This window comes from Convolutriloba macropyga, chromosome 6, assembly GCF_964194025.1.
Source record: "Convolutriloba macropyga chromosome 6, txConMacr16.3, whole genome shotgun sequence".
Classification (NCBI taxonomy): domain Eukaryota; kingdom Metazoa; phylum Xenacoelomorpha; order Acoela; family Convolutidae; genus Convolutriloba; species Convolutriloba macropyga.
In genome coordinates, this window is record NC_134473.1 from 39,488,205 (window position 1) to 39,513,638 (window position 25,434).

The following is a 25,434-nucleotide window of genomic DNA, read 5'->3' on the forward strand; positions in this document are numbered from 1 at the left end:
CAATGCCTCTGTTCTTTTAGTATCTGGGACTAGCTTATCTGCTGCAGATTGATATTTGCGTTTATTTCCGTTATGAAAATGAGTCAAAGTGTTGCTGGGTTCGGTATTACTGCTCTAAAACTTCGCAGAACCGAGGTTCAGCCCTGCTTCTTTACATGGAACACCAGACTGTGGATGGAAATTCGGGTTATCATTGTAATCCCCTTACTGAAATACCGTCTCTTAGGTACAAAAATTTTTATTTTTTTGTACGATCTCAAGAGTTAAAAATGATTTTTTTTATGTCAGTAATGAAGCGGAATTCGACGCTTCTTTCGTTAACGGGGAAATTGGTCTTCGTTGCGAAAAGAAACTAAGACTCAGTAAGGACTAGAACTCATTTAAAACTCATGAAATATCTCACAAACTGCATATTCAGGTCACGATCTCAGGATTGAATTTCATTTTTTCGTGTTTATCTATGTATTGTGAATTAAATTGATAATGTATTGTTGCTATAAACGTTTTTGCCTATCAATGATGAGTCTGCAAGGCCAGAAAAGAGTGTTAGAAAGAACTTGTGAAAGATTTTTGCCTAAATTTTTGCAGAAAACGGGTTTCCGCCGTACGCCAGCACTTCGAAAAAAAGGTCAAAACCACTGAACGAGAGTGGTCTAAATCGATTGGTATTGTTACTGTGAGCGTGCCAACCCCCCCTTTTAGGGTCTAAAAATCATTTTTTCACATAGAAAAATTTGGTCAAAAATCGTGATTTTTGAGAAATTTGCAAAAACTTAACTAATTTTTCTTCTAAGTTTGAGTAGAAACATAATTTAGGCTATTTATTAGTTTGTCAGAAGCAACAAGAGTAAAATGCATCAGGGAGGACTGAAAAACCTTTTCTGTTATTATTTTTTCAAAGGTTTTTTCTTGCTTGCAAACTTGAATTGCACATAAAGTACTCTTGTTTTTGTTTTCGTTGTCAAACTAGGGACACTGACGTTATAATGAATAATACACCGGTAGGGAAAAGACAGTAGGATGGTTCAACTAACTCCTCGCAGGTAACTAGAGTTTAGTTGTGTTATTCAATGTTTTTGGACATGTAAATAGATGTTTATTTTAGAGTTTTTGAATGTCTCAACAATAATCTTACAGACTTGCGGCCATTCTAATCCCTCTGGTGAACATTCTAGTTGGGGGAAAGCTAGTGACTCAATATTTTGGTCTAAAACTTGTTTTTTGAGCTCTGTTAAGCAAGTCTTGAGACATGACTATGACGGTCTGTCGAGCTTAGATTTTTTTGAAACCAAGTTGTAAACAAATCTCTGCTCTTTTTTGTCGTGAATTGAAATAAGCGAGCCTTTGGTCAAGGTTTCTGCTAGTACAGTGCTCGGTGGTACTACGATGTTCAATTTTTCAAGATTTGCAAGAGGTGAATCCATTGAAACTGCTTGTACTATTGAATTTTTTGACTTTTCAATGTCACTTGTAGTATAGAGCAAATTGAAATTAAGTTCAAACATTGATTTCATGTCACCTGATTTGTTTTTTTCTGCCTTTACTTTGTTTAGTCTTGCTCTGCGCTTTGAGCCTGGTACTAATTTTAACAAAGGGGATGGTTCCTTTGGTGATTTTGTAAATCTAGTCTCTCTTTCTTGGACTGAAGTGCTCGTAGTTGGCGACTCACTTGCTTTCTTTTTTTCTTCACTTCGCTTAATATCATGTTTTCTTGCTCTTGATGGTCCTTGCTGATATGCTAATCGGCGAGTTGAATCTCTACTTGATGTTGTGATTGGGTCGTGTTTTTCTTGTCGAGTAAAAGTTGCGTGAGGAAGCACGAATCTGCCATCGACCATTGGTACTTCAATCGAAGTATAGCCCTTTCTTTTCGGTCTAACTACTGATTGTGGTTGCGTATCGGCATCTGGAGGAAATCTTACACGTTTTTGTAGTCTAGAAGGGGGTAACGGAGTTTCCGAATCACTACCTCTTTGTTGATTTCTTTGAATTTCGGGCATTGGTTGATTTACTCTAGGGTTTTCTCTAGTTCCTCTCCTTGGAGTCATTGGCTCTTGAAATGGTTCAGGGAAATCAGCGAATGGGTTATCATCCTCTTGATTAACTGGTGGAATAGGCACCTGATTGTCTGCTTCTGCATCGTTGAAGACTATCATTTCTTCATTGTTATTTCCAAAACCGTGAACATCAACGTCTGGGATTTCTGGTTAGTCATGTAGGTCGATTGGCTCGGGAAAAAATTGTTCCTGAACTGGGTCTGGAGGTTCTGGATTGAGTACAAGAGGTGCCGGTTCCTGAAGTGGCACTATTGCTGGTGGTGCTACTGGTACAGCTGGAGCAGGAGGTATATCGTAGCTGAATGACGTTGTAACTGATAAATGCTGTTCTTCTTGCTCTTGCTGTTCTGGTACATCCGTCATAAACGTGTGCCCCAGGAGTTTTGGGATCTCTTCATCAAATAATTCAGGTTCTTGCCTATAGTTTCCTAAAACAGGATCTGGAACAAATCGTTCTGGGTCAACGTTTGGCAAATCCTCTGGAGGTTCGTGCGGTTCGTACGACCTCAGTCTTATTCTGTGTATGCACTGAGTGAAATTGGTTCCTACTTTTCGAATAATGTAGTTTGATATTGTTAAAACTCTCTCTACTCTGTAAAGTTGTAACCAAACGTGCATAGACTTTTTTCCAAAATCACTTTGATTCATCAATTTTGGGTTGAGAAGGAGACAAAATGAATGTAATTCTAACGGATTTGCTTCAGCTTTTGGGTCGTAATAGTTTCGATACTGATGGTAAGCATGAATTATCTTTGACTTTGTTTCAGCAAACTTCTGTTGCATTGCATCTTGAATCTCTATCACAAAGTCAGACGTCGGGTCAAGTTTTCTAATAGACTTGTTGTTGAACCTTACGTCAAGTGGTTTTAGTGGCTCTCTTCCATGAAATATTGCCGTTGGAGAACATCCAATTGACGAGTAGTATGACGTGTTGTGAATGTAAGTAGCGAGAGGCACATATAATTGCCAATTGGACCACTGTTTGTTCGTGTTCAGTTTTAAAATTCTTTTCAAAGCGCTATGTGCTCTCTCTACTACTCCTACACTTTGTGCGTGTTTTAGTGTTGCATGCCTGATCCTAATCTCTCGCAGCTTAGCGAGTTCATGCATAAGTTCGGCAACCAAGTTGGTTCCTAAGTCAGTGACGAGTGTATGTGGAATGTATGAATGCTCAAAAAATTTTGATGTCAGCGCTTGTGCAAGCTTTTGTGCATTGACGCATGTCAAGGGAACTGCAAATAAGTACTTAGAAAACACATCAATTCCTGTGAGAACATACTTATATGTAGATGATTGGATGGTCCTACAATATCTATTTGCATCATATCGCCTGGGAATGATTGCAGAGAGGAAACTGGCTGTAAAAATGCTCTCAGGGCCTTGTTTGCTATCGCTTTTTGTTGAATACATGTAAGACAGTTTTTAATCATCTGAATTAGGTATTCTGTGAAGCCTGGAAAGTAGAATCTCTGCCTAAATTCTTTTACTGTTCTCACAATGCCAACATGGCCTGCTACTCTTCAATTATGTAAGCGATACAGAACTTCCTTCCACAAATGCCTTGGTAAGCAGTACTGTAAACGATCGACTTTTCCAGTATGATCAAAAAATTGTCTAAACAATGTTTCATGTACAACAACTAGCCGGTAAAATTGTTTACTATATTTTTTTAATTGAGATGATGCATAGATAGGTCTTCAATTTTGTTTTCGCGTTTCCACTTGAGTACGCGTTTAATGACCTCATCTTTAGCTTGTTCAGCTGCTAAATTTAGTGGCTCAAGTTTTTCTGAAAGATCGCTCAGGTAATCTCTGTAATCGTGCATGAGTATAGCATTGGTTTCACTTGTGTTGTAGATTAACCTGACATAGCCTGAGATGTCATCATCACTTAATTTATTTGTTTGTTCTCTTATTTGAGCTAAAATGTTTTCCGTTACACCTGTTCGTTTAAGTTGATCTATTATACTCTCGTTTATTTGGTTCTGAACTAAATAGACTATCAAAATTTTCCAATGAACTTAATGCAACATCAGGCGTTTTTGCTACAGTTTCGACCTCAATTTCTTGAACTGGGATGCGGTCTGATAATTTCAGTTCAATTACTTGATCAGGATCCGTCTGAACACGTGACAAAAAATCTGCAGCATAGTTTGCTTTGCCTGGAATGTGTGCAATTACGAGATTAAATGAAAGTAGACGGTCTAAGAAATTCCACAGCGAAGGTGGTATTGCTTTTGACTGAAAAAATGATGTTAGACTCTTATTATCGGTTAAGACAATCACAGGTTTTTCTGTACCCCAAATAAAGTGTGAAAAGTGTTCTAGAGCGAAGTATAGTCCGAGAAATTCTTTGTAATAAATTGAATACTTCAGTTGGGCCTCGTTAAAAAGCTTTGTGCCGAATGCTACTGGTGCATAAGTTTTCCTCTCTTTGTTTTTCTGATCTTTGACATAATCTTCTATCATCAGAACAAAGCCTGCGCCGTAGTAACTAGCGTCACAAAGTAAAACATACTGAAGTCCTGGTTTGGCTAATCTAACAGTTAAGTCAGTTGCTTTTTGCAGGTCCTCCTTCAAAATTTCTAATGCTTTTTCTTGTTCTTCTGTGATATAATGTTCAACATTTTTTCTCAAAAGCTTATAAAAAGGTAAGTTTTTCGCTCAAGTTGGGAATAAAGTCTCTCCAAAACTGTAAAAATCCAACAAGTCGCTTCACTTGTTTAACGGTTCTTGGCATCGTCAGTTTGTTCAAGAATTTTTTTATTCTTTCGCGCTCTGGCTGAATGCCTGCTGGAGTAATGACTTTTCCCAAAAACGTTATTTTTTGGACACCAAATTCACATTTGCCTGGAGAGAGTTTAAGTCCTGATTTTCTAACACATTCAAAAATCTGTCGCAGATTTGGAATTAACTCTTCAAAGGTTTCTACGCCACTTCCAATATCGTCCATATACTGTGTGCAAATATTAGCAGCTAAGCATTGGTCTAAATAGTGCCTTATAAAGGAACTAAATCCTGTCACGGACTTTCTCAATCCTTGCCCTAGGCATTTATAAGCATAGGTGCGTGATGCAAAATTAAATGCCAACAACTGGATCGAAAGATCATCAGCCATTTGTACACAATGGTACGCTTGAGAACAATCAAGTTTGTTTAGAAATTTCTTTCCGGCAAAATGATTTGAGGCATCACTCATGTTTGAGATTGGAAAGTTACTATTTATACAGTCATTCCTTAGCAGATGAATGATACGCCTTAGATCAATCAATATTCTCAAACGTCCGGATGATTTGCGCTCTGCAAACACGGGGCTGCTATATTTGGAATTTGGAAGTGTAGTGATCAAATTGTAATAGTGCATTAAGGCTAATTCAACAATCAACTCATCTCGCAAATGTATTGGTGTTATTGGACTTTGAACATAAACAGGAAGATCGTGTTCAGGTGTTAGTTTAATCTTTAATTCGGCATTATAACCCACATCAAATCTATGTTTGGCAAATATGTCGGAAAATTCCACCAAGAGTTCCTCAATTTCTGACCTTTGACTATCTGTCAATATTGAATTGTCCCATTTGAACTTTTGTAGGAATGTTTGCCGATGACATTTATCAATATTGGGGTCAATTTTCTCAAGATTTTTGAACTGTTTGATCTGCTCGTAGATGTCACGTTGAAGTGGTGGCAATGACTCAGGATATTGACAAGTTTCCGGGGTCGGAAACCAAAACTTTTCATATTCAGGTAAAGGTTTTTGACCATCCTTTTTACATTCCATTTGTACAAGCTGATTAATGCCATTTTCGAGATCGTTTGGGTCTCGCATTTTTGCTAAGGCGATTAATTGCGGATCGATGTTGATAAGGCGACTCGCTTGGACCTCGCTCAAAATTTCAAAATAAGCTACATGAGTATTTGCTTTGACATGAATGTAATGATCTGTTATATTCACTGCTGAAACCAAAACTTTACCCTTTTCATCAATCGTGCTCAAGGATGAAGTCATGGCTACTTCTGCTGAATTCTCAAACTCTTGGTTAGGAAGTACTACTCCACTACTTTCCTTAAAACTTTCGGAGTTTTCACTGAGTGAACATTCTAATATTTGATGTGAATATGGAGGAATTACATGTTTTTTGCTCAGAAAAAGTGGAATTTTCTTCAGTTTTTTCAGCATCATTGGTTTTCGATTTTTTGGTCGAATTTCATTTAACTGAACAGTCATGTCTGGTAGTTTAAGCAAATTGTTAGACGGGCAAATCCAAATAGAATTTTTCTTGAAGAATGGATTGCCAATTATGACTGAATTCATGGTTGGCAAAACCATAAAATCGTCTGTGAACTCATGATTTGCGATATAAAATTTTATTCTGATAGATTGTGTAACTGGTACTGGTTTTCCTGATGCTAATTTAACATTTCTAAACGCTGGCTCTCTAAACTCAATTTTAGCGTTCAATTTTTGTAACTCATCCAAGAGTATCTGTGGAATTGCGTTAGCACAAGCACCTGTATCAACTAATGCTTTTCTCTTTACTTTTTTATCAAAATTTAGATGAACATAGGACAAAAAGTCACCTTCTAAGGGTATTGCTGCACAGAATTCATTTTCTGAATCTGTGCTAGCTTCAGATTCTTCCGATTGTTCAGAAGTCTGATCGCTATCTGTTTCAAAGTTATTTACATGCAGTGATTTTAGATTTTTATATTGAGCTTCATGCAGATTGGACTTTTGTGGAACTTGTGGCTTATTTAGTTTTTTGGGGCTCTCTGAAATGGAAAACTTCCACCTCTACTTCTTCCTCTATTACCTAATGCGCATTGGTTAGCCAAATGATTTGGGTAACCGCACTTATAACAGAAGACGTTTGCATACTGAGTAGTCTCAATATGGTCTTGAGGTACAGGTGATGACACTTGGACTGTTACTTGGTCTTGTGTTTGAGGTTGCCGGACAACTTCTGCTGGAACGCTTTGCGTATTCTGTGGGAAATTTTGGTATGCAAAATTTGGGTTCTCACGACCTCTGCTATAGCCTCGGTAATTGTTTCTACGTCGATAACTGTTATTACCGCGAAAGTTACCTCTTCCACGCCAACCTCGACCTCTACTATTTCCTCGATAGTTATTATCCTGGGTTGAAGCTGACTGCTGGCTGTTCTGTTGCATTCGTTCAACAAATTGTTTGGACAGCTCGTTAATTTTATTCTCCATTGTGAGTTGTGTCTGCGTTAACTTTGTAAGAGCATCTACCAAATTTTCAGTTACTGTTTGACTCATTTCACTGAATGCACCTTCAGCGTAGTCATCTGTTTTGCAAAGGTTCTGTATCGTTAACTGTTTACGCGCTACCAGACACAAGTCGTCGACAGTACTGTTTTCAGGTTGTTCAAGCAATTTCGCTCTCAACCATCCTGGCATACTTTTTGTGAAGTAAAGCTTAATGTAATTTGCTCTTTCAGTCTGAGCAAATAGTATATTTTGGGCGTTCGCTGCATTTGCAGCTGCTATCCTTGCGGCTTCATCTGCAGCCGGCAGTGCTGGGTCTGCTGGAGGTACTGGAGCTGCTACTGGATCTGGATATGCTTGAATTGCCATTCCCCTTAATACTACTAGGAAATTTTCTGGCGAATCTTTTTTTGGATCAAATCTGACGCTTTCGAGTTTTATTTTATGAAGTTCGTGTAGATTAGGATTACAAAAATGGTTTCTCAGCGCTGTAAGACTAAGTTCAAAGTCTGCTCTAGTTGCATCATCTAATGAGGTATCAAAAAATCTAAGCGCATCATTATTAATGCGGACAGCTAGAAAGTTTGCTTGCTGAGCATTCGGAATTCCTGTCACAGCTATGACTCCTCTTATTAATCTCTCAAATTCTTTAAAATTTTCTTTTTCACTGCCTCCGAATGGTTTAAGTGTTATATTAGGATGCGCCATATCTAAATTGTACTTTGATTTCAAGCTCTGAACTCTTCGTCTCTAGGTTACTTTATCTCAAACTGAATAATGTATTTTTTTTAAGTTACTATTGGAACTTAAGACTCAAAGACTTTTCTCGAAGCTGCACTCGATTTTCTGCTCTTTTCTAGATCAATTTGATGATTTTATGAGATAATGACGTTATAGGATAATTTAAGATCTCAAATCAATCTATCAGTTTTCTCGCCCCAGTCATAAATGACTACATTTTAAAATGATTTCAAATAATTGATAGCAATCTAAAGTAATTGAGCGTTTCATCAAATTTAAAACATTAAAAATTTACAGCAGAAACAATGTGCTTTTAACGAACCCTTGGAGAACTGCTTCTCGAAACTGAACTGTGAATGCTGTGCCTTTCGTTTTCTTGCTTGTTGGTTAGGTAGTATGGTAGTTCCTCTAGGCGCTGATTAGAATTCCAGATGCTGCCGTGATCTTCTTTTTCAGGAGCTGCTGTCCAGAGGTTGATCCAGGAGCTGTTGTTGCTGTTGTTGTCGTCCTTTCTGTCACCATGTGGTGTGCGGTGATTTCAAAAGGTTTCTTCGCACGTTTATTGAATGTTATTGCATGATATTTTAACAATATTTTAACTCGATTGATCTTGTATGTGCATGCACTGTAATTGTTCTCTTTAGATTTTAGCTTGGAGCGGTCGATTCAACGGATAATGGGCTGACAACTTATTTTCAAACTAGTAAGTTCAAAAACGATTTACTCAATTAATAATCTGTTACTGATTTGTAGAATAACAATAGCTCCGTGTGGTACAATTATTAGTTCCAACAGTTAGAGTAATATTAGCAAACAATTGAGGTGAGGCTTGTTTGTTTACATTTAGAAAGTTCTATATAAATATAACATGTTCAAAAAGGTTTATAATGAACGAAATTTTAAGGGACATCACAATGACCTAATACTTTTGAAACATAAAACTAAAAAGAACTAAAAGGAAACAAGATGAGTAATTCTAAGCTCATAATACATTGGAGTTGTACCTTAATGATCTGGCTGGAATGAGTGTATGAGATTGCATTGGAAGTGTGGTGACTGAGCAGTGCCAGCATCTTTGTCAGTAGGTTCGAACAGGCCTGTATCTAAATGACATCTTAATGTCAATTTCTACATGAGGTCGCTTGTGGGGACGTATAGTAGCCCAAAAAATCGCATTCAATCATTTACTGACTGCTGACAGCGTTTTCCTCTATCATGAGTTCAATCATTGAGAAAATGTGCAACAGATGTGACAATTTTCAAGCTAATATCCCGCAGTCTTGTCAAAATCATGTTTCAAATCGTCAGGTCCAACTGCCATCAGAGTCTAAGAGAGTAGGTTAGAACTTTTGCTTTATCTCAGACATTGAGTGCAAAATTTGATCAAAAACACCCTTGAGGCTTAAAAACAACTGGCAAAAATAAAAATTCGCAGAACTGCTTCGTGCTTGATGTTGCTCTATTATCAAGCATTCTGAATCACTTTTACCGAAAAGAGTTTCTAGATGAAAAATGTCCTTTCAAAATTACAGAAACAACCATCTCAAATACCAGAAACACTGGAGATATCAAAAGTGCTTGCCCGGAAATACGTCGGAGGGGACTACTGAATTAGAAAGCAACCATAGTTCTAAGACTCTGGGTCCCCACCAGAGTTCCTTGAAAAAACTTTTTGTCAAATTTATGGGAGATTATTTGCTGTTGGATAATTTTAATGCTCCTTGAACTAAAGGCAACACAACCTTGGGTTCATTTCTCCTTGAAGGCTAATTTTAACAAAGAGTTTTCTCTCTTTACTATTCTTGAATTCCCAAAACTATTTAATCCCCCCTGGAGTGAAGCGTTAAGCAGATCGACGCAATCGAAGTGCAATGACTACAAACGCTCTTAGCTCTATCCCTTTGATCAAAAAAACACTTGACGAAAAGTGTTTCACGCTGAAAAGTTAACAAAAGTTGAAAGGCAGACATAGTCCAACAAACATAAACCGATTAATGTCGGAAGAAGTGCTCTCGAACGACACGCAGGCGGCAATTCAATTCAGAGGTGTTGCTCAGGACCTTTCTTGTGGGTACAAAAAATCTGACCTCAAAGGTTCGAACCCGCAACCAGGATAGCAGTCTGACATCTTCTCCAGAACGCTACAACGGCTATGACCCTCTACCGCTCACAACCGCTTTTATATTAGTGACAATCAGTGAAAGCAAATAAAATAAGATCACTCAAATATGAAGGAAGTCACTTGAAAAGTCAAAGAATGTTCTAGAATAAAAGCGCACGAACGGCCGAACAGAAATTCTAAATACAAAAACACACGCTTTCAATAATTGACAAACTTCGTTCGGGAGCAATTAACCAACATGGACAAACTGAATGTTAATGAAGACAAATTGACTAAAGCTTTCTTCCGACCACTTATAACATGAAAATGAAACCAATTGCTGAGCAATTAAGAACAATCTTTTAGCAGTGAAATAGCACTATTTACAATATCGTTTTGAATTCTTAAAGAGATCAAATTAGATCACAAAAATAAAGAAGTCAAGTGTAAAAAAGTCATTTAAAAAGCTCAAATTACTCAAGCCAGCGACAAATTCTAGCACAAAAAGATCAATCATAAATTTTCCAAAAGATACTAAAGAGTTTACGATAGAAGCGTCAACTTTGTTTGATAGCAATACAAAAGCCCGACTCTGTTCAGATTTCAATGCCAGTGTAAATAACAAAACCAAATCGAATATTAACCAAGAAAAGAACGAAAGCGTCGAGTAGCTATAGATTGGAATTTCGAAAGCAGCCTGGAGATAAAATATTACAAAACTTGGTTGCTAATAAGGGGTCCCAAAAATATAACACTCATCAAATTCGCCAATAATTTGCATCATGAAATTTTGACGAAACTCAATTGAGGACGCAAGGAAGGTGTCAAATAAAAAACATACCGACTAACGTCGGACAAATTGCTCTCGAACGACAGGCGGCAGGATTAATTCAGTGGCGTAGCCTAGATAAATTTTTCTTTATGGGTGCAAAAACATCCGAACAGGGAAGGATTCAAACCCCCGACCTCTGGAGTCCTAAACAGCAGCATTAACCACCAGGCTATTAGATCCCTGTGATTTCCTTTACCAAAATTCAATTTCATTTTAGCAACAAACTGTACTTCGTAGTGCGAGCAATTGAGATCACTCAATAATGAATCAGAAAAGCGTGAAAACTCGTTTCAGAAGTCAAAGAATACTCTAGAACAAAATGCAAAACTGTCAGGCAAAAATTTTGCATAAACGTGAAAATGAATGTTGCGAAAACAAGACACAAACGTCCGCAACAATCGCTTCAAACTTCGTTCGAGAGCAATTAATTAAGATGGAAATTTCAAATCTAAATTAAAAACAAAGCCAAAAACCAATTAAAATATAGCAAACTGACAATGGCCTTAAAGAAATGAAAATTAGCTTCACATTTTATATCTTCATCAATTTTTGATCCCGTCCTTTTAAGCAGTGGTTGAACCCGTCCATTGATTAGGTCTCAAAATCCAGAAGTTCTTAGTCAGTCCAGCAACATTTTTTCAGATATTAACTAAGAGGCTGTTAGTTTATGCCTTTTTCGGAAGTATTGAATTTGTCAGAAACGTTTACGATAGAAGCCTCAACTTTGTTTGAGAGCAATACAAAAGCTCGGCTCTGATTGTTCAGATTTCAATGCCAACGTAAATAACAACAAATAAACAAATATCGAATATTAAACAAGAAAAGAACGAAAGCGTCGAGTAGATACAGATTGAAATTTCGCAAGCAGCCTGGAGGTACAATATTACAAAACTGGGTTGCTAATAAGGGGTCCCAAAAAAATAACACTCATCAAATTCGCCAATAAGTTGCATCATGAGTTTTTGACGAAACTCAATTGAGGCCGCAAGGAAGGTGTCAAATAAAAAAACATACCGACTAACGTCGGACAAATTGCTCTCGAACGACAGGCTGGAGGTTTAATTCAGTGGCTTAGCCTAGATAAATTTTTCTTTATGGGTGCAAAAAAATCCGAACAGGGAAGGATTCAAACCCCGACCTCTGGAGTCCTCGACAGCAGCATTAATCACACGGCTATTAGATCCCTGTGATTTCCTTTACCAAAATTCAATTTCATTTTAGCAACAAACTGTGCTTCGTAGTGAGAGCAATTGAGATCACTCAATAATGAATCAGAAAAGCGTGAAAACTCGTTTCAGAATTCAAAGAATACTCTAGAACAAAATGCAAACTGTCAGGCAAAAATTTTGCACAAACGTGAAAATGAATGTTGCAAAACAAGACACAAACGTCTGCAACAATTGCTTCAAACTTCTTTCGAGAGCAATTAATTAAGATGGAAATTTCAAATCTAAATTAAAAACAAAGCTAAAAACCAATTAAAATATAGCAAACTGACAATGGCCTTAGAGAAATGAAAATAAGCTTCACATTTTATATCTTCATCACTTTTTGAGCCCGTCCTTTTAAGCAGTGGTTGAACCCGTCCATTGATTATGTCTCAAAATGCAGAAGTTCTTAGTCAATCCAGCAACATTTTTTCAGATATTAACTAAGAGGCTGATAGTTTCTGCCATTTTCGGAAGTATTGAATTTGTCAGAAATGTTTACGATAGAAGCGTCAACTTTATTTGAGAGCAATACAAAAGCTCGGCACTGATTGTTCATATTTCAATGCCAACGTAATCAACAAAAAATATTGAATATTAACCAAGAAAAGAACGAAAGCGTCGAGTAGATACAGATTGAAATTTCGCAAGCAGCCTGGAGGTACAATATTACAAAACTGGGTTGCTAATGAGGGGTCCCAAAAAAATAACACTCATCAAGTTCGCCTATAAGTTGCATCATGAGTTTTTGACGAAACTCAATTGAGGCCGCAAGGAAGGTGTCAAATAAAAAACATACCGACTAACGTCGGACAAATTGCTCTCGAACGACAGGCGGCAGCATTAATTCAGTGGCGTAGCCTAGATAAATTTTTCTTTATGGGTGCAAAAACATCTCAACAGGGAAGGATTCAAAGCCCGACCTCTGGAGTCCTCGACAGCAGCATTAACCACTCGGCTATTAGATCCCTGTGATTTCATTTCCAAAAAATCAATTTCATTTGAGCAACAAACTGTACTTCGTAGTGAGAGCAATTGAGATCACTCAATAATGAATCAGAAAAGCGTGAAAACTCGTTTCAGAATTCAAAGAATACTCTAGAACAAAATGCAAATACTGTCAGGCAAAATTTTTGCACAAACGTGAAAATGAATGTTGCAAAACAAGACACAAAAGTCTGCAACAATTGCTTCAAACTTAGTTCGAGAGCAATTAATTAAGATGGAAATTTAAATCTAAATTAAAAACAAAGCAAAAACCAATTAAAATATAGCAAACTGACAATGGCCTTAGAGAAATGAAAATAAGCTTCACATTTAATATCTTCATCAATTTTTGAGCCCGTCCTTTTAAGCAGGGTTGAAGCCGTCCATTGATTATATCTCAAAATCCAGAAGTTCTTAGTCAATCCAGCAACATTTTTTCAGATATTAACTAAGAGGCTGTTAGTTTATGCCTTTTTCGGAAGTATTGAATTTGTCAGAAATGTTTACGATAGAAGCCTCAACTTTGTTTGAGAGCAATACAAAAGCTCGGCACTGATTGTTCAGATTTCAATGCCAACGTAAATAACAAAAATATCGAATATTAACCAAGAAAAGAACGAAAGCGTCAAGAAGATACAGATTGAAATTTCGCAAGCAGCCTGGAGGTACAATATTACAAAACTGGGTGCTAATAAGGGGTCCCAAAAATATAACACTAATCGAATTCGCCAATAAGTTGCATCATGAGTTTTTGACGAAACTCAATTGAGGACGCAAGGAAGGTGTCAAATAAAAACATACCGACTAACGTCGGACAAATTGCTCTCGAACGACAGGCGGCAGCATTAATTCAGTGGCGTAGCCTAGATAAATTTTTCTTTATGGGTGCAAAAACATCCGAACAGGGAAGGATTCAAACCCCCGACCTCTGGAGTCCTCGACAGCAGCATTAACCACTCGGCTATTAGATCCCTGTGATTTCCTTTCCAAAAAATCAATTTCATTTGAGCAACAAACTGTACTTCGTAGTGAGAGCAATTGAGATCACTCAATAATGAATCAGAAAAGCGTGAAAACTCGTTTCAGAATTCAAAGAATACTCTAGAACAAAATGCAAACTGTCAGGCAAAAATTTTGCACAAACGTGAAAATGAATGTTGCAAAAACAAGACACAAACGTCTGCAACAATTGCTTCAAATTTCGTTCGAGAGCAATTAATTAAGATGGAAATTTCAAATGTAAATTAAAAACAAAGCTAAAAACCAATTAAAATATAGCAAACTGACAATGGCCTTAGAGAAATGAAAATAAGCTTCACATTTTATATCTTCATCAATTTTTGAGCCCGTCCTATTAAGCAGTGGTTGAACCCGTCCATTGATTATATCTCAAAATCCAGAAGTTCTTAGTCAATCCAGCAACATTTTTTCAGATATTAACTAAGAGGCTGTTAGTTTCTGCCTTTTTCGGAAGCATTGAATTTGTCAGAAATGTTTACGATAGAAGCGTCAACTTTGTTTGAGAGCAATACAAAAGCTCGGCACTGATTGTTCAGATTTCAATGCCAACGTAAATAACAAAAAATATCGAATATTAACCAAGAAAAGAACGAAAGCGTCGGGTAGATACAGATTGAAATTTCGAAAGCAGCCTGGAGGTACAATATTACAAAACTGGGTTGCTAATAAGGGGCCCCAAAAATATAACACTCATCAAATTCGCATATAAGTTGCATCATGAGTTTTTGACGAAACTCAATTGAGGCCGCAAGGAAGGTGTCAAATAAAAAAATCATACCGACTAACGTCGGACAAATTGCTCTCGAATGACAGGCCGCAGGTTTAAATCAGTGGCTTAGCCTAGATAAATTTTTCTTTATTGATGCAAAAACAACCGAACAGGGAAGGATTCAAACCCCCGACCTCTGGAGTCCTCGACAGCAGCATTAACCACTCGGCTATTAGATCCCTGTGATTTCCTTTCCAAAAAATCAATTTCATTTTAGCAACAAACTGTATTTCGTAGTGAGAGCAATTGAGATCACTCAAAAATGAATAAGAAAAGCGTGAAAACTCGTTTCAGAAGTCAAAGAATACTCTAGAACAAAATGCAAAAACTGTCAGGCAAAAATTTTGCACAAACGTGAAAATGAATGTTGCAAAAACAAGACACAAACGTCTGCAACAATTGCTTCAAACTTTGTTCGAGAGCAATTAATTAAGATGGAAATTTAAATCTAAATTAAAAACAAAGCAAAAACCAATTAAAATATAGCAAACTGACAATGGCCTTAGAGAAATGAAAATAAGCTTCACATTTAATATCTTCATCAATTTTTGAGCCCGTCCTTTTAAGCAGGGTTGAAGCCGTCCATTGATTATATCTCAAAATCCAGAAGTTCTTAGTCAATCCAGCAACATTTTTTCAGATATTAACTAAGAGGCTGTTAGTTTATGCCTTTTTCGGAAGTATTGAATTTGTCAGAAATGTTTACGATAGAAGCCTCAACTTTGTTTGAGAGCAATACAAAAGCTCGGCACTGATTGTTCAGATTTCAATGCCAACGTAAATAACAAAAATATCGAATATTAACCAAGAAAAGAACGAAAGCGTCAAGAAGATACAGATTGAAATTTCGCAAGCAGCCTGGAGGTACAATATTACAAAACTGGGTGCTAATAAGGGGTCCCAAAAATATAACACTAATCGAATTCGCCAATAAGTTGCATCATGAGTTTTTGACGAAACTCAATTGAGGACGCAAGGAAGGTGTCAAATAAAAACATACCGACTAACGTCGGACAAATTGCTCTCGAACGACAGGCGGCAGCATTAATTCAGTGGCGTAGCCTAGATAAATTTTTCTTTATGGGTGCAAAAACATCCGAACAGGGAAGGATTCAAACCCCCGACCTCTGGAGTCCTCGACAGCAGCATTAACCACTCGGCTATTAGATCCCTGTGATTTCCTTTCCAAAAAATCAATTTCATTTGAGCAACAAACTGTACTTCGTAGTGAGAGCAATTGAGATCACTCAATAATGAATCAGAAAAGCGTGAAAACTCGTTTCAGAATTCAAAGAATACTCTAGAACAAAATGCAAACTGTCAGGCAAAAATTTTGCACAAACGTGAAAATGAATGTTGCAAAAACAAGACACAAACGTCTGCAACAATTGCTTCAAATTTCGTTCGAGAGCAATTAATTAAGATGGAAATTTCAAATGTAAATTAAAAACAAAGCTAAAAACCAATTAAAATATAGCAAACTGACAATGGCCTTAGAGAAATGAAAATAAGCTTCACATTTTATATCTTCATCAATTTTTGAGCCCGTCCTATTAAGCAGTGGTTGAACCCGTCCATTGATTATATCTCAAAATCCAGAAGTTCTTAGTCAATCCAGCAACATTTTTTCAGATATTAACTAAGAGGCTGTTAGTTTCTGCCTTTTTCGGAAGCATTGAATTTGTCAGAAATGTTTACGATAGAAGCGTCAACTTTGTTTGAGAGCAATACAAAAGCTCGGCACTGATTGTTCAGATTTCAATGCCAACGTAAATAACAAAAAATATCGAATATTAACCAAGAAAAGAACGAAAGCGTCGGGTAGATACAGATTGAAATTTCGAAAGCAGCCTGGAGGTACAATATTACAAAACTGGGTTGCTAATAAGGGGCCCCAAAAATATAACACTCATCAAATTCGCATATAAGTTGCATCATGAGTTTTTGACGAAACTCAATTGAGGCCGCAAGGAAGGTGTCAAATAAAAAAATCATACCGACTAACGTCGGACAAATTGCTCTCGAATGACAGGCCGCAGGTTTAAATCAGTGGCTTAGCCTAGATAAATTTTTCTTTATTGATGCAAAAACAACCGAACAGGGAAGGATTCAAACCCCCGACCTCTGGAGTCCTCGACAGCAGCATTAACCACTCGGCTATTAGATCCCTGTGATTTCCTTTCCAAAAAATCAATTTCATTTTAGCAACAAACTGTATTTCGTAGTGAGAGCAATTGAGATCACTCAAAAATGAATCAGAAAAGCGTGAAAACTCGTTTCAGAAGTCAAAGAATACTCTAGAACAAAATGCAAAAACTGTCAGGCAAAAATTTTGCACAAACGTGAAAATGAATGTTGCAAAAACAAGACACAAACGTCTGCAACAATTGCTTCAAACTTTGTTCGAGAGCAATTAATTAAGATGGAAATTTCAAATCTAAACAAAAAACGAATCTAAAAACCAATTAAAAAATAGCAAACTGACAATGGCATTACAGAAATGAAAATAAGCTTCACATTTTAAATCTTCATCAATTTTTGAGCCCGTCCTTTTAAGCAGTGGTTGAACTCGTCCATTGAATATGTCTCAAAATCCAGAAGTTCTTAGTCAATCCAGCAACATTTTTTCAGCTATTAACTAAGAGGCTGTTAGTTTCTGCCTTTTTCGGAAATATTGAATTTGTCAGAAATGTTTACGATAGAAGCGTCAACTTTGTTTGAGAGCAAAACAAAAGCTCGGCACTGATTGTTCAGATTTCAATGCCAACGTAATCAACAAAAAATATTGAATATTAACCAAGAAAAGAACGAAAGCGTCGAGTAGATACAGATTGAAATTTCGCAAGCAGCCTGGAGGTACAATATTACAAAACTGGGTTGCTAATAAGGGGTCCCAAAAAAATAACACTCATCAAATTCGCCAATAAGTTGCATCATGAGTTTTTGACGAAACTCAATTGAGGCCGCAAGGAAGGTGTCAAATAAAAAAACATACCGACTAACGTCGGACAAATTGCTCTCGAATGACAGGCCGAAGGTTTAATTCAGTGGCTTAGCCTAGATAAATTTTTCTTTATTGGTGCAAAAACAACCGAACAGGGAAGGATTCAAACCCCCGACCTCTGGAGTCCTCGACAGCAGCATTAACCACTCGGCTATTAGATCCCTGTGATTTCCTTTCCAAAAAATCAATTTCATTTTAGGAACAAACTGTACTTCGTAGTGAGAGCAATTGAGATCACTCAAAAATGAATCAGAAAAGCGTGAAAACTCGTTTCAGAAGTCAAAGAATACTCTAGAACAAAATGCAAAAACTGTCAGGCAAAAATTTTGCACAAACGTGAAAATGAATGTTGCAAAAACAAGACACAAACGTCTGCAACAATTGCTTCAAACTTTGTTCGAGAGCAATTAATTAAGATGGAAATTTCAAATCTAAACAAAAAACGAATCTAAAAACCAATTAAAAAATAGCAAACTGACAATGGCCTTACAGAAATGAAAATAAGCTTCACATTTTAAATCTTCATCAATTTTTGAGCCCGTCCTTTTAAGCAGTGGTTGAACCCGTCATTTGAATGTGTCTCAAAATCCAGAAGTTCTTAGTCAATCCAGCAACATTTATTCAGCTATTAACTAAGAGGCTGTTAGTTTCTGCCTTTTTCGGAAATATTGAATTTGTCAGAAATGTTTACGATAGAAGCGTCAACTTTGTTTGAGAGCAAAACAAAAGCTTGCCACTGATTGTTCAGATTTCAATGCCAACGTAATCAACAAAAAATATTGAATATTAACCAAGAAAAGAACGAAAGCGTCGAGTAGATACAGATTGAAATTTCGCAAGCAGCCTGGAGGTACAATATTACAAAACTGGGTTGCTAATAAGGGGTCCCAAAAAAATAACACTCATCAAATTCGCCAATAAGTTGCATCATGAGTTTTTGACGAAACTCAATTGAGGCCGCAAGGAAGGTGTCAAATAAAAAAACATACCGACTAACGTCGGACAAATTGCTCTCGAATGACAGGCCGAAGGTTTAATTCAGTGGCTTAGCCTAGATAAATTTTTCTTTATTGGTGCAAAAACAACCGAACAGGGAAGGATTCAAACCCCCGACCTCTGGAGTCCTCGACAGCAGCATTAACCACTCGGCTATTAGATCCCTGAGATTTCCTTTCCAAAAAATCAATTTCATTTTAGGAACAAACTGTACTTCGTAGTGAGAGCAATTGAGATCACTCAAAAATGAATCAGAAAAGCGTGAAAACTCGTTTCAGAAGTCAAAGAATACTCTAGAACAAAAAGCAAAAACTGTCAGGCAAAAATTTTGCACAAACGTGAAAATGAATGTTGCAAAAACAAGACACAAACGTCTGCAACAATTACTTCAAACTTTGTTCGAGAGCAATTAATTAAGATGGAAATTTCAAATCTAAACAAAAAACGAATCTAAAAACCAATTAAAAAATAGCAAACTGACAATGGCCTTACAGAAATGAAAATAAGCTTCACATTTTAAATCTTCATCAATTTCTGAGCCCGTCCTTTTAAGCAGTGGTTGAACCCGTCATTTGAATATGTCTCAAAATCCAGAAGTTCTTAGTCAATCCAGCAACATTTTTTCAGCTATTAACTAAGAGGCTGTTAGTTTCTGCCTTTTTCGGAAATATTGATTTTGTCAGAAATGTTTACGATAGAAGCGTCAACTTTGTTTGAGAGCAAAACAAAAGCTCGCCACTGATTGTTCAGATTTCAATGCCAACGTAATCAACAAAAAATATTGAATATTAACCAAGAAAAGAATGAAAGCGTCGAGTAGATACAAGATTGAAATTTCGCAGGCAGACTGGAGGTACAATATTACAAAACTGGGTTGCTAATAAGGGGTCCCAAAAATATAACACTCATCAAATTCGCCAATAAGTTGCATCATGAGTTTTTGACGAAACTCAATTGAGGCCGCAAGGAAGGTGTCAAATAAAAAAACATACCGACTAACGTCGGACAAATTGCTCTCGAATGACAGGCCGCAGGTTTAATTCAGTGGCTTAGCCTAGATAAATTTTTCCTTAATGGTGCAAAAACAACCGAACAGGGAAGGATTTAAACCCCCGACCTCTGGAGTCCTCGACAGCAGCATTAACCACTTGGCTATTAGATCCCTGTGATTTCCTTTCCAAAAAATTAATTTCATTTTAGCAACAAACTGTACTTCGTAGTGAGAGCAATTGAGATCACTCAATAATGAATCAGAAAAGCGTGAAAACTCCTTTCAGAAGTCAAAGAATACTCTAGAACAAAAAGCAAAAACTGTCAGGCAAAAATTTTGCACAAACGTGAAAATGAATGTTGCAAAAACAAGACACAAACGTCTGCAACAATTGCTTCAAACTTTGTTCGAGAGCAATTAATTAAGATGGAAGTTTCAAATCTAAACAAAAAAACGAATCTAAAAACCAATTAAAAAATAGCAAACTGACAATGGCCTTACAGAAATGAAAATAAGCTTCACATTTTAAATCTTCATCAATTTTTGAGCCCGTCCTTTTAAGCAGTGGTTGAACCCGTCCATTGAATATGTCTCAAAATCCAGAAGTTCTTAGTCAATCCAGCAACATTTTTTCAGCTATTAACTAAGAGGCTGTTAGTTTCTGCCTTTTTCGGAAATATTGAATTTGTCAGAAATGTTTACGATAGAAGCGTCAACTTTGTTTGAGAGCAAAACAAAAGCTCGGCACTGATTGTTCAGATTTCAATGCCAACGTAATCAACAAAAAATATTGAATATTAACCAAGAAAAGAACGAAAGCGTCGAGTAGATACAGATTGAAAATTCGCAAGCAGCCTGGAGGTACAATATTACAAAACTGGGTTGCTAATAAGGGGTCCCAAAAATATAACACTCATCAAATTCGCCAATAAGTTGCATCATGAGTTTTTGGAGAAAACTCAATTGAGGCCGCAAGGAAGGTGTCAAATAAAAAAACATACCGACTAACGTCGGACAAACTGCTCTCGAATGACAGGCCGCAGGTTTAATTCAGTGGCTTAGCCTAGATAAATTTTTCTTTATTGGTGCAAAAACAACCGAACAGGGAAGGATTCAAACCCCCCGACCTCTGGAGTCCTCGACAGCAGCATTAATCACTCGGCTATTAGATCCCTGTGATTTCCTTTCCAAAAAATCAATTTCATTTTAGCAACAAACTGTACTTCGTAGTGAGAGCAATTGAGGTCACTCAATAATGAATCAGAAAAGCGTGAAAACTCGTTTCAGAAGTCAAAGAATACTCTAGAACAAAATGCAAAAACTGTCAGGCAAAAATTTTGCACAAACGTGAAAATGAATGTTGCAAAAACAAGACACAAACGTCTGCAACAATTGCTTCAAACTTTGTTCGAGAGCAATTAATTAAGATGGAAATTTCAAATCTAAACAAAAAACGAATCTAAAAACCAATTAAAAAATAGCAAACTGACAATGGCCTTACAGAAATGAAAATAAGCTTCACATTTTAAATTTTCATCAATTTTTGAGCCCGTCCTTTTAAGCAGTGGTTGAACCCGTCCATTGAATATGTCTCAAAATCCAGAAGTTCTTAGTCAATCCAGCAACATTTTTTCAGCTATTAACTAAGAGGCTGTTAGTTTCGGCCTTTTTCGGAAATATTGAATTTGTCAGAAATGTTTACGATAGAAGCGTCAACTTTGTTTGAGAGCAAAACAAAAGCTCGGCACTGATTGTTCAGATTTCAATGCCAACGTAATCAACAAAAAATATTGAATATTAACCAAGAAAAAAACGAAAGCGTCGAGTACATACAGATTGAAATTTCGCAAGCAGCCTGGAGGTACAATATTACAAAACTGGGTTGCTAATGAGGTGTCCCAAAAAAACAACACTCATCAAATTCGCCAAAAACTTGCATCATGAGTTTTTGACGAAACTCAATTGAGGCAGCAAGGAAAGTGTCAAATAAAAAACATACCGACTAAGGTCGGACATATTGCTCTCGAACGACAGGCCGGAGGTTTAATTCAGTGGCTTAGCCTAGATAAATTTTTCTTTATTGGTGCAAAAAAACAACCGAACAGGGAAGGATTCAAACCCCCGACCTCTGGAGTCCTCGACAGCAGCATTAATCACTCGGCTATTAGATCCCTGTGATTTCCTTTCCAAAAAATCAATTTCATTTTAGCAACAAACTGTACTTCGTAGTGAGAGCAATTGAGGTCACTCAATAATGAATCAGAAAAGCGTGAAAACTCGTTTCAGAAGTCAAAGAATACTCTAGAACAAAATGCAAAAACTGTCAGGCAAAAATTTTGCACAAACGTGAAAATGAATGTTGCAAAAACAAGACACAAACGTCTGCAACAATTGCTTCAAATTTCGTTCGAGAGCAATTAATTAAGATGGAAAGTTCAAATCTAAATTAAAAACAAAGCTAAAAAACAATTAAAATACAGCAAACTGACAATGGCCTTGAGAAATGAAAATAAGCTTCACATTTTATATCTTCATCAATTTTTGAGCCCGTCCTTTTAAGCAGTGGTTGAACCCGTCCATTGAATATGTCTCAAAATCCAGAAGTTCTTAGTCAATCCAGCAACATTTTTTCAGCTATTAACTAAGAGGCTGTTAGTTTCTGCCTTTTTCGGAAATATTGAATTTGTCAGAAATGTTTACGATAGAAGCGTCAACTTTGTTTGAGAGCAAAACAAAAGCTCGGCACTGATTGTTCATATTTCAATGCCAACGTAATCAACAAAAAATATTGAATATTAACCAAGAAAAGAACGAAAGCGTCGAGTAGATACAGATTGAAATTTCGCAAGCAGCCTGGAGGTACAAAATTACAAAACTGGGTTGCTAATGAGGTGTCCCAAAAAAATAACACTAATCAAATTCGCCAAAAAGTTGCATCATGAGTTTTTGACGAAACTCAATTGAGGCCGCAAGGAAGGTGTCAAATAAAAAAACATACCGACTAACGTCGGACAAATTGCTCTCGAACGACAGGCCGGAGGTTTAATTCAGTGGCTTAGCCTAGATAAATTTTTCTTTATGGTTGCAAAATCATCCGAACAGGGAAGGATTCAAACCCCCGACCTCTGAAGTCCTTGACAGGAGCGTTAACCACTCGGGTATTAGATGCCTGTGATTTCCTTTCCAAAAAATCAATTTCATTTTAGCAACAAAGTGTACTTCGTAGTGAGAGCAATATAGATCACTCAATAATGAATAAGAAAAGCGTGAAAACTCGTTTCAGAAGTCAAAGAATACTCTAGAACAAAATGCAAAAACTGTCAGGCAAAAATTTTGCACAAACGTGAAAAAGAATGTTGCAAAAACAAGACACAAACGTCTGCAACAATTGCTTCAAATTTCGTTCGAGAGCAATTAATTAAGATGGAAATTTCAAATCTAAATTAAAAAAAAGCTAAAAAACAATTAAAATACAGCAAACTGACAATGGCCTTAGAGAAATGAAAATAAGCTTCACATTTTATATCTTCATCACTTTTTGAGCCCGTCCTTTAAAGCAAAGGTTGAACCCGTCCATTGATTATGTCTCAAAATGCAGAAGTTCTTAGTCAATCCAGCAACATTTTTTCAGATATTAACTAAGAGGCTGATAGTTTCTGCCATTTTCGGAAGTATTGAATTTGTCAGAAATGTTTACGATAGAAGCGTCAACTTTATTTGAGAGCAATACAAAAGCTCGGCACTGATTGTTCAGATTTCAATGCCAACGTAATCAACAAAAAATATTGAATATGAACCAAGAAAAGAACGAAAGCGTCGAGTAGATACAGATTGAAATTTCGCAAGCAGCCTGGAGGTACAATATTACAAAACTGGGTTGCTAATGAGGGGTCCCAAAAAAATAACACTCATCAAATTCGCCTATAAGTTGCATCATGAGTTTTTGACGAAACTCAATTGAGGCCGCAAGGAAGGTGTCAAATAAAAAACATACCGACTAACGTCGGACAAATTGCTCTCAAACGACAGGCCGGAGGTTTAATTCAGTGGCTTAGCCTAGATAAATTTTTCTTTATGGTTGCAAAACCATCCGAATAGGGAAGGATTCAAACCCCCGACCTCTGGAGTCCTTGACAGGAGCGTTAACCACTCGGGTATTAGATGCCTGTGATTTCCTTTCCAAAAAATCAATTTCAATTTAGCAACAAAGTGTACTTCGTAGTGATAGCAATTGAGATCACTCAATAATGAATCAGAAAAGCCTGAAAACTCGTTTCAGAAGTCAAAGAATACTCTAGAACAAAATGCAAAAACTGTCAGGCAAAAATTTTGCACAAACGTGAAAATGAATGTTGCAAAAACAAGACACAAACGTCTGCAACAATTGCTTCAAATTTCGTTCGAGAGCAATTAATTAAGATGGAAATTTCAAATGTAAATTAAAAACAAAGCTAAAAACCAATTAAAATACAGCAAACTGACAATGGCCTTAGAGAAATGAAAATAAGCTTCACATTTTATATCTTCATCACTTTTTGAGCCCGTCCTTTTAAGCGAAAGTTGAACCCGTCCATTGATTATGTCTCAAAATGCAGAAGTTCTTAGTCAATCCAGCAACATTTTTTCAGATATTAACTAAGAGGCTGTTAGTTTCTGCCTTTTTCGGAAGTATTGAATTTGATAGAAATGTTTACGATAGAAGCGTCAGCTTTATTTGAGAGCAATACAAAAGCTCGGCACTGATTGTTCAGATTTCAATGCCAACGTAAATAACAAAAATATCGAATATTAACCAAGAAAAGAACAAAAGCGTCGAGTAGATACAGATTGAAATTTCGCAAGCAGCCTGGAGGTACAATATTACAAAACTGGGTTGCTAATAAGGGGTCCCAAAAACATAACACTCATCAAATTCGCCAATAAGTTGCATCATGAGTTTTTGACGAAACTCAATTGAGGCCGCAAGGAAGGTTTCAAATAAAAAAACATACCGACTAACGTCGGACAAATTGCTCTCGAACGACAGGCTGGAGGTTTAATTCAGTGGCTTAGCCTAGATAAATTTTTCTTTATGGGTGCAAAAACATCCGAACAGGGAAGGATTCAAACCCCCAACCTCTGGAGTCCTCGACAGCAGCATTAACCACTCGGCTATTAGATCCCTGTGATTTCATTTCCAAAAAATCAATTTCATTTGAGCAACAAACTGTACTTCGTAGTGAGAGCAATTGAGATCACTCAATAATGAATCAGAAAAGCGTGAAAACTCGTTTCAGAATTCAAAGAATACTCTAGAACAAAATGCAAAAACTGTCAGGCAAAAATTTTGCACAAACGTGAAAATGAATGTTGCAAAACAAGACACAAACGTCTGCAACAATTGCTTCATACTTCGTTCGAGAGCAATAAATTAAGATGGAAATTTCAAATCTAAATTAAAAACAAAGCTAAAAACCAATTAAAATATAGCAAACTGACAATGGCCTTAGAAAAATGA

General features: G+C 36.8%; 1 protein-coding gene across 4 annotated transcripts in view; it reads right to left on the minus strand.

Moving 5' to 3' along the window:
- The window catches only part of LOC142341678 (protein rogdi homolog), a 415,549-nt gene that overhangs the window by 29,003 nt on the left and 361,112 nt on the right, over positions 1-25,434 (minus strand). For all 4 annotated transcript variants that reach the window (XM_075392826.1, XM_075392824.1, XM_075392822.1 and 1 more), the window contains one exon: positions 9,034-9,132. In XM_075392826.1, the coding sequence (XP_075248941.1) occupies positions 9,034-9,132 (99 nt within the window). The remainder of the gene's footprint in view (positions 1-9,033; positions 9,133-25,434) is intronic.